Genomic DNA, 9988 nt, shown 5'->3' with positions numbered 1-9988 from the left:
TGGCGAGACCGGGCCAGCCCCGCTGGCGAGGGGGCTGCTTCGTCCCTCCAGAATGCGCGCCCTGCTCGGAGGGGAGGCGTTCTCCCCTTCGCGGTCACTGCTGCTTCAGGGGAAGGGGAACTTGGAACTGACGAATCTGGATTCCGCAGCCTGAATCCACAGCTGCTTTCCGTTCTCCGTACCTCCTCTCTGCTTCGCTAAATTGACCTTGTAGGTGGTGTTGGATCCCTGCAGCTCTTGCCTTTTCCACGTGCTCAAGCCGCAAGCTTCTTGTAGGGAGGACTGTCCCTTTGGTGGCGTGTTTGGCAACACCCAGGTCCTCCTGTACTAAAGCCTCGCGTAGTACAGATGCCTAAGTTGTTCCAAGCCAAGGTAGCCATCCGTTATGAATCACATACAAAGTTTTCCAGAAGGCCCTAGGCTTTAGTATCATGCAAAGATCCTCAGACGTTATTTAAAAAAAAAAAAAAAGTAACACTTTTTTTCTGCAATCATAAGCTCTGAAATTTCTTTTTTTTTAAAGAAAAAGGCAAACCATCAAGACACCATACTTTAAACAAAAATAATGATTTTTCTAAAGACTAGTTCAAGTTTGATGCTGACAACTGTCCTGCAGTCCTGCTGAATGTATGGAATTTTTTTTGCTTACTTGCTTGTTTGTTTTGTGAGGGATTTTTTTGTTTTGTTTTTCTGTTGGTCCAGCATGTGATCATACAATAAGGTGTGAGCAAATGAGACTCAAAGACAAAATGTGAATGCCTCTGTCATTAAGTATATCAAAGTTATTCAGTGTATGTGTGTTTATGGAGTGTTCAGTTTACTTTTGCAATACTTGTTTCATTTCAATCCTGACAAATAGTTTTGCTTTAGTCTGTTGACGAGGACCTTCTTGACCGTAGGCTGCTTCTGGCCTGACAGGGCCGCATCAAACTCATACCTCCATGTTGCCTTCTGTCGGAAGACCTCAAAATCTTTTCATTATCATATGATCAGAATTGTTTCATCTTTTCTAGCTAGCACTTTTCATTTCTACCTGAACTGTAAAAATACGCATTTTGCATTTGCAGCTAGCACCATGTCTTAGGATGGATGCGTGGCTGATCACATAAGGGGCTGCCTGCATTCTCTGTTATTTCCTGGGATTTGTCTGTCATTTGATCAGACCATAGCTATTTCTTGTCAGGTAACTGATGTCTGTGGTCATGTACTGGAAGTACTTCTGGTCATATAGTTGGTAACAAAATTTTTTCTTGGACATGTTTTCTCTTACCTTCATAGTGGTGTAAGTGGCTTGATCTGACTAGATTTTTTTGTTCACCTCTGCTCTTACCGCCACATAATTTTCCTGAGTGAACTGCCCATCTTTCCAATTGTTGCACTCAGAAAATAATACTTGCTGTGGAATCTTTTCCTAAAGACACTAAAATGTAGAGCAGTTAAGAGTTCTGATTTTAGAAAAACTGTAATGTCTGTCTACTTTTTTTTTTTTCAAATGTGTGCATTTAATGGTTTAGACTTCATATGAAAGCAAAACTTAAACATGCTCTATGTTATGTTTTTGCAAATCATGCTTTTCAAAATGGCAATAGGGGTTTTTCTTCTATAACTATCTAGAATGTTGTACAAATCCTAGCTTATTACCATTCCTGTCCCTTATAGACTTTGAGCATGTAACAGTTCATTTTTCTGCATTAAAGAGGAATATCCTTGAGACTATCTAGCAATGCTAGCAAAAAACAGAATATGTCAAACCTCAGCTTTAGTTAGATAATAATGCTTTTTAGTTAATGTATCAGAAAGGTAAACAGTCCCACAGTAGCTGGGAGTCAATATACTGTTAAGACAATTCATTAACACCCATTTATATTAATAAGAATGGAATTGTCGTTAATGAGGCAATATGCTTTCAAAAGTAAAGAGTTAGAAAAAGTAAGATGTCCTTACCAATTGGAATTTATTAGTCATGAGTTTCAAAATAGGGTTTGCTGCTGCCTTTACTGGGAAATTCAGGGACTTGTATCAAACATGTACTTGCAAGAAAAGAAAAGTCTGAAAGGAAACTTTACATAATAAAAGAATTAGATGCCAGGAGTTTCCAAGTTAATATTATAATTCTTAAAGGTTATGTGCTTGACTTACAGTGTGAAATCTAAAACCACGATTAGGCACTTCACAGAGAATGGCTGTGGAGATCAGACAGGTGATGGACAACACCTGTGAAAGGAGCAGTGAGACTGACACACAGAATAGCCTGATGTTTATGTTTTAACTCTCTACCTTCTCTGGAGCTAAGGTGAAAGCTTGGCTGTCTGTGTCTTCCACATTCATGTAGAATTATATTTAGAAAATAATGAAGAAAAATGGTTTTGAAAACCTTTTTTTTATTTTCCTGTAACTGTGCCCACTCTATCCTGCTGTACTAGCACTGAGAAATTTAGGGAGGGTAACTATAGATACCTTATGAGTCGTTAAAATCCTGTGGTTCCCTGTTATTAGGGAATGACCAGAACCTTGTTCATCCCAGCGGGGACTAAGTAAAGGAATTGGCCAATGTATGTCTTGGGACAAAACCAGCTGTGGTTCAGTGTAAGTCTGATATTTAGGTATCTTAAGAGACAACTAAGTATCTGCTGGTACTTTCATGGGTTTGATATATCCCATTGGCAAGTACTTTGGAAAGTCTGACCCATTTTTCCATAGTTAGCAAAGTGCTTGAATGTTCACTTAAGTATATACTTAAAATCAAATGTGAAATTTTGCTGATTTCAGTAAATATAAGTGTGATCTTATAAACAGAGGTTCAGTGTCTTGGTATTACATACAACGTAAGTTTCACAAGAATATCGTCTTTCTGATTTGTCAACTTACGTTGTATGTAAGAAGTCTGTGTAGTTCTTTTTACCTGGAAGACCCAACTCAAAATGAATATCTCTGTCTTTCACACACACTCCCCACCTTGAAAGCAGTTAAGTGCCAACGTGTGTGTTTCTAAAGCCACATGAAAATATGAGTACTTGGTCATTCCCAAGTAACGAGGAATCACAGCTTAATCTGTGTATCAATCCATAATAATTGCCTTATTAACAAGGAAGCTTCTGAAAGTGCTTTTAATTCGTTCTGTGTACAGGTAACTTTTCTGAAGAATTTACTTGCTTGGTGACTTTTAATTTAAAAAAATGAACCCCAAACTTACACAAGATTAACTTAGAATTTGATACATAGGTCAAGAAATTTGGTTGCCATAATAATAGAAAAGCACTAACGCTGTAATTTGTGTTTGAAAATCACAGCAAGTACCAAATAAATTGATTTACTGTCAGACAAGTAAATATGATGCTGCTTCCTTGAAAGCCCAGGTATCTTTTCATGTAAACTTACAATAATGAAGGTTAAGGGATACACTTAAAGATCAGATAAAAGATCTCAGAAAAATGTTATGTAATTCTAGCAGAAACAGTCCTATGTTGTGGTGTAAATCTGACTTTTTAAACTACAGCATTTTTATTTTTTTTTTTACTACTGGTCATGTCAAGTTAAGGGTCTACATTAAAACAGTATGTTATATTATTTTTTTTAATAATTCCCTTTTCTCAAAACCAATTAGTATTTTATTTTCAGAAAGGCAGGAAGTTTCATGCATCTTAAACAGCAACATGCAGCTTCCATCTTGAGTCTGAGGAGTCAAAAGTGCTGGGTAACTGCATGGGAGCACTATAAAGTGGTCCATGGTGATACAAACTCATGCTTTATGTAGTTGATTTCTTCTTGGGACTGAGTTTTGCATATTTGCTAGCTTGTAACTATTGGAACTAAATGGATTCTCAGTGAGGACAGTAGTTTAATGAGAAGTAGTAAACCAGTTTCCTAAATACAACTGTTTTAAAAAATCTTTGATGCCAGCATGGTTACATGTTTGGTGTGAAAGAATGTTGCTTGTTATGAGGAACTTTGCAAGTGAACCACTTGTTGACAGTCAATAGCACATAGGAGATGAAGAACAATGTCTAAACTATTATGTGTGTTATTCCTCAAATTGAGATCTTTTATGTAATGTGCTGATGTGTATGTTTTAACCAAGTTTAGGAGAATAACAGGACAAAAAAATACTTAGTAATTTAAGAATCCTGTATAGCTGTGGGGAAGTTAAGGATTAAGTCCATTAATATCAATTGAATATATAATCTGCAAGCCATTTGCTTCAGGTGGACAAAAAGCCCATTCTAGATTAACAGTGAACAAACAACAGCTTGAAACTGTAAATACTGTATAGTGAATTGGTGGCCTACTTGGTTTAAAATCTTTTAAACTTACCTAAAGTGCTAGGTAACATGGTACAGTAGAAACTTCAAAAGGAGAGTCCTAAATTGGACCATTACCAAGCACCAAGAACCATCTTTTATTCTCAGTCTCTTCTTTCAGTTTTTGGATTTTTTTTTTTTTTTTTTTTTTTTTTTTTTTTTTTTTTTTTTTTTTTTTTTTTTTTTTTGAATTGTGGTCTATGATATATTCATCACTGCATTAATAGTCACTTGTTTCTCCTGCTCAGACTTTTTGCTTTCTGTACAGACTTGTGCACAATCTGTCAGGTGTATTATGAGGTTTAACTTTCTCTTCAGCATTGGTCACAGGACCAGCTGTTGCTGAGGGTAGAGGACTGGATGAACTTTTAACCTGCCATTGCATTTCACATGAGCAGTTTTGCAGTGTGAGGATAGAGAAGGGCTTTATTATGGGTGTATAGTGACTTATTCCTGAATCCGTTTCCTGTTAAAACATCTCTAATGCATGACATCTGTTTGACCTAGTATTTATGACATTCAGCAGAACTGCTCCAGTTCTTTTTTTATGATTAAGATAAGTTGGAAGAGCCTCTAAAAACTTCAGCTTTTCATAGTATTTTTTTTTTTTTTTCTGAAAATGGTGTCTCATTTAAAGTGTCTCAGAAATTTCAGTCACCTAAACATTTCATGTTTTTTGAAGTAATGCTATAACAAATTTAGCTTCTTTTGGAAATAATTTAACATTCAAACTGAAATGTGAAAGTCAAATTTCAGCCTTAAACAAATCCCAACTGGCAAAACTTAAGAGTTGAAGGAATATAGCTGTATTTTTGTAATGGAAATACCAACTCAACCTTAACCGTTCGTGATGTGGATATATTAATGGATTTATAATTAATATGAGATTAGAGAAGGTGTCTATAGCTACTTTATATTCAGAGTTTAACAAAATGGTTTTCTTCTATCAAATGAACGATCAGTTCAAAATATGCATTCCTTAAATTATGACTTAGGAGTCAAGTTGGTTAAATGAAAATACACAGTGTATACCTTGGAGATTTATGTTGTTTGCTCTTTTTCTCTTAGGAAGCCTGACAAATAGGAAAATACTACAAAGTGAAGAGAAAATTCACTTCACGAGAACTGAGCTCTGCTTTCTTTGGCTTTTAAATTTTATTTGTATTAATAAGTGATTAGTGTCAGACCATCTCTGTAGTCTACTGTGGTGAAATTATTAGGTTAAAGCTGGAAAAAATGAAACAATTAAAAAGAAAAAGAAAAAGCAATTTTAGCGTTCAGGAAACTCAAACTCTCCTTAAGGAAATCAGAAAAAGGAGAGAAGTACTCTTTTCAAAGCAACTTAATACAACAATTAATGAGATGAAACGGAAAGCTTGGGAGGAAATAGCAGAGTGTGTAAATGCTGTAGGTGAAGGAGAGCAAAGAACAGGGACAGAAGTGAAAAGGCGATACCTTGACTGGAGAGCACTCATGAAGAGAAAACGTCTGAATGCAAACATCAAAGTAGTAGGTGCTGGGTTTCACCTTCCTTCATCCAATTTAGATGACTCTCTCAATGAAGACATGGATGAGAAAATGGGATTTGCAATTGAATCTAGTTTTGAATGGCAAAATATCACTGACTTCAGAGAAGCCGGTGGATCTTTAACAGAAATCAAAGTAGAAGAGGAAGAAGAGGATCCGCAGAATTTTGAAGTGAGTGACTGACATACATTAGCTATATGCAATATGGCCTTTGTTTCATTTCAGCATAAGGCTTTTTGCTGTGTTTCTTCATAGCATCTGTTTCTGGTTTTTTCTGAATGTGTGAATTAAAGAAACTGTAGAAACAAATATGTTTGAGATGGTATTCAAATCTAGTAACTTGCAATTGTGTGTAAGGTCTTGGATGTTGATTATTAAATTGATATCCCTCAAGTATAAATATGTATTTGCACATGTATTTTCCATTTGTATGTGCCATAGATAAGAATTAATTCAGTCACTAGAATGAAAATGCACTGCTGAAGGGAACTGGTTATTTTAATACTTAGGCTGTCTGGATGGATGAATGAGGAAGAGTAATGCACCTCTTTAACAAATGGAACTATGTTACCTACAGATACAGGAAGAAATAGAATTCTGTTTGCATTTCTTAAAAGGAACCCCTGGGAGATGAAAATGTTACTTGAAGAAGTCAGTCATACCTCTGTCAGAATTTTAGTGTGAATTTGATAAGCAGCTGTGGATCTTGTAGATGAGTTGTTACTCCTAGTAGTACCATGACTGTCCTGGGGTAGGAAGCCAGCTGAAGTCAAGTGTTTGGATAGTTTTATTGTGCCTATACAGATAAATAGTTCTCATTTCGAAAAGGAGTACTCAAATAGGTTTGGTTTGGGGTTTCTTTGGGCGTGAGGGTGAGGGAAAAGCAAGTCCTGTCTTAGATCAGTTGAGATGTGTGCTGGGGAAAAATCAGCACAGGCAGTTAAATGGTAGGGAGACTACTGTCTGACAGCTGCTGAAGAACAGTGTCTCCCCTAGTGCTAGAGGACTGGCAGTGGCTCTCGTTGTCTTAAGATTTTCTGAACCCATATATTCCTCAGTTTGTCTTTCTTTTGCAGCATACTTAGTGGGAGACAATTATCCTTTGTGTGCTATGAATCTGTAGCACATAAGGGCTATAATTCTGCATGAGTTGTTGCAGTCTGCCAAGAGCAATGATCCTAACCACGTAGTCATCTGTGTCATAGCATTACAGTAAATGTGATAATGCAAAATTGGTTAAACAAGTCCTGTTTATTGACTCACTCAATACAGTTTGAAGGGTTAGGAGCATGTAAAAAACATTAGTGTTAAATATTTTCTAGAAATGGAATCCTCAAGTTAGTGAAGGCTGGGTTAGCTTACATACCACATAGCCTGTGGATCCAGCTGGTCTGGTAAATAGTCACAGAAATTCCTAGTGGCTTACATACATGCCACTCAGCTATATGAAAATTAAGAACAACATATGCTTTTTTAGGTCCAGTTTTCTGTCAGTGGTTCTGAATGCTTTATAATATCTATCATGCAGTATTTTCTGTACGTTCTTGCATGTCCACTGACAAGCTGATTTTCCGTTTCTCATTACCAGATATTAACATTCAGATAAAGAGTGTTTCTCTACCTGTGTAATGGTAGAAAACAGTCTTTTGATCTAATGTGGTTATTTCACAGAATGTGAGTTAAACAGCTCTGAGTAACTTTTAAGATTAAAAAAATCCCAGTATGTTCTTTTCAGTCAAGTTGTAACATTTATGCTGGCATAAAGACTGAAATGTAATTCTTGTCTATCGCATTCCTCTCTACAGTTTCCTATTGAGGAAGAAGAAGAAATTCTATCATCAGTTTTGCCAGATTCAAAAAAGGAAAATGACCTACCAGATTTCCCCCACATTGAAGAGTTTGGAAATCTAAGCTCTGCTCAAGCTAGACTAGCCTATGAAGATTCCCACTTGCTTATAAATCTGGAGAAGCAGAAGGTGGAGCTGGAGAAGCAGCGACTAGACATTGAAGCTGAAAGGTTGCAAGTGGAGAAGGAGCGCCTGCAAATTGAAAAGGAACGGTTGCGGCATGTTGACTTGGAGCGAGAGAGACTTCAGATTGAGAAGGAGCGACTTCAGATTGAGTGGGAGAAACTCAGGCTAGAGACTCTGCATGCTGAAAAACCTGCCCTGGAAAATGACCTCACACAAACAGAAAAACCCATCATGCAGCCTCTGGATCTAGAAACTGAAAAGCTAAAACTTGAAAAAGAACGTTTGCAGTTAGAGAAGGAGAGGCTGCAATTCCTAAAGTTTGAGTCAGAGAAGCTTCAGATTGAGAAGGAACGCTTGCAAGTGGAGAAAGAGCGCCTTCGAATTCAGAGAGAGGGTCACTTGCAGTGAACTTCTTGACTGAAGTGTCAACATTAGTGTTTCGATGTTTGTAAAATAGAGGTAGTTCTTTTCTTAATACTGAAACTGTCCTAGAGGCTTAACGTTCTTCTGTTCAGAGTTGAATGTTGATGTTAAACTGCAAAAGAAAAAAAAAAAAGAATGGTGCTCAATATGTCAGTGTGCCTACCGAAATGAGCTTATGTGTGAAATTGCTTTTCAGTGTATCAGAACTAAGTGTTATGTTCTCTTGTCTTCAGTATTGTGTTGTATTAGTTTGGTGTCCTTCTCTCATAGACACATTGAGAAGAATCAAGGCTGAACCTTGTACTTTTTTCACTGTACTAACAGTAAGGAAGGATCAGAATAAATCAACATATGTTGTGAGGGCATGGTGCTGACGATAGCCCACACAGTAAATAAGCATAAGTTAGAACACAATAACACAGAGTCATGATGCGATTGATTCATTAAACTTAATTTCCCCTTTTTGTTTTTTTTTCCACCCCCACAATTAGAAAAAGAGTTCAAGAATTATCTAAAAGTTAAAGTACAAGTTGTGTTTACTGTTCTATGGCTTGAACTGAATGGAGTGTAGAAAAGAGTATTCTTCCTTTTGCATGAAGTACTCATCCTGGATAAAGTTACACTTTGAGCCATACCTACTATAAGCTGGACTGTTGGTTGCACCAGGTCATTAATAATGCTATATGTAGCATAGGGGACTTCCTGATTGATCAGGCATGCTGCCTGCTAAGTCTGTGATGACCCCCTGAAGGAAATTGCTAGACCTGGTCTGTTCCTTGAAAGACAGTAGCTGGTGCTGGGAGTCTCAAGGGTGGAGACACAAGGGCTGAGCACAGAATGAGGAGCACTGAGCTTGAACACTAACACTCCTGATGGTAGTTATAATGGGCCAGCACTGAGGCCATGTCTGTGAGGCGGCCAGAAGAGGCTTTGATGGCATATAGTATGTTTTCATTAGTCAAAGAGAAATAGTCAGTGCTGAAGGCTGTCAGTATTTTTCATAAGCAATGTATTCATTTCAAATAATAAAAACGGCAAGGAAGCTTTCTCTTATTTCATATATGTTTAAATTACAACTGAGCCAGACTTCATATTTCTCATCTTTCTGCAAGTAACTTATCTTTTGTTAACTCCATTTGAAATTTAGGACTATGATAATACTAAATCTGAATATATGTTGAGTGACTTTCATGGGTTCTTGTGCAAGTAAATATATTTATACCACTACAGGATTACTTTTATTCTGCAAAGAAAATGTTATTTTTTTATTACTGAAACAAGTGTGCTTCTACAGTGGAAATAAATTTGACTACTACAATCCAGAATTGCTCTTGAAACTGTTTCTTCATAGAGAAATGGCTACATGTGAAGAGAAACTTGGATATTCAACACTGCACCACCTCAGACTTGCTGGTACCTTGTATTCTGTGTAAATCAGAGATGAGGCACTTCAGAGTATGGCTTAACCAACCAGCACTTACTTGAGAAAGGAAAAAGGAAGGAAACACAGACCAGCTGGATAGAAATGCCCCAGGGGAAAGTATATCTGAGATTCTTTTGGAATGTGGTGGGTTGACGTTGGCTGGATGCCAAGTGCCCACCAAGGCTGTGCTATCACTCCCCTCTTCAGCTGGGCAGGGGGAGAAAAATACGACAAAAGGCTTGTGGGTTGAGATAAGAACAGGGAGAGATCACTTGCCAGTTACTGTCATGGGCAAAACAGATGTGACTCGGGGAAGTTAATTTAATTTCTTGCCAATCAAAATC

General features: G+C 37.2%; 1 protein-coding gene across 3 annotated transcripts in view; it reads left to right on the top strand.

The window, feature by feature from the left end:
* MSANTD4 (Myb/SANT DNA binding domain containing 4 with coiled-coils) overlaps nucleotides 1-9546 on the top strand; it is a 10897-nt gene extending 1351 nt beyond the window's left edge. Inside the window, exons 1-3 of one of the 3 annotated variants that reach the window (XM_026854834.1) lie at nucleotides 41-372; nucleotides 5367-5996; nucleotides 7631-9546. In XM_026854834.1, the coding sequence (XP_026710635.1) occupies nucleotides 5535-5996; nucleotides 7631-8206 (1038 nt within the window). In that variant the 5' untranslated portion in view covers nucleotides 41-372; nucleotides 5367-5534 and the 3' untranslated portion in view covers nucleotides 8207-9546. Of the gene's footprint in view, nucleotides 1-40; nucleotides 373-1071; nucleotides 1184-5366; nucleotides 5997-7630 lie in introns of those variants that run through there. The other 2 variants (XM_026854843.1, XM_026854826.1) reach the window with 2 other exon arrangements.
* The last annotated feature ends 442 nt before the right edge of the window (nucleotides 9547-9988 follow it).

This window comes from Athene cunicularia (assembly GCF_003259725.1).
Source record: "Athene cunicularia isolate RWA chromosome 1 unlocalized genomic scaffold, athCun1 chr1_part1, whole genome shotgun sequence".
NCBI classification, from domain to species: Eukaryota; Metazoa; Chordata; class Aves; order Strigiformes; family Strigidae; genus Athene; species Athene cunicularia.
The sequence above is the reverse complement of the archived record's forward strand: the minus strand, read 5'-3'. Positions and strand labels throughout refer to the sequence as shown.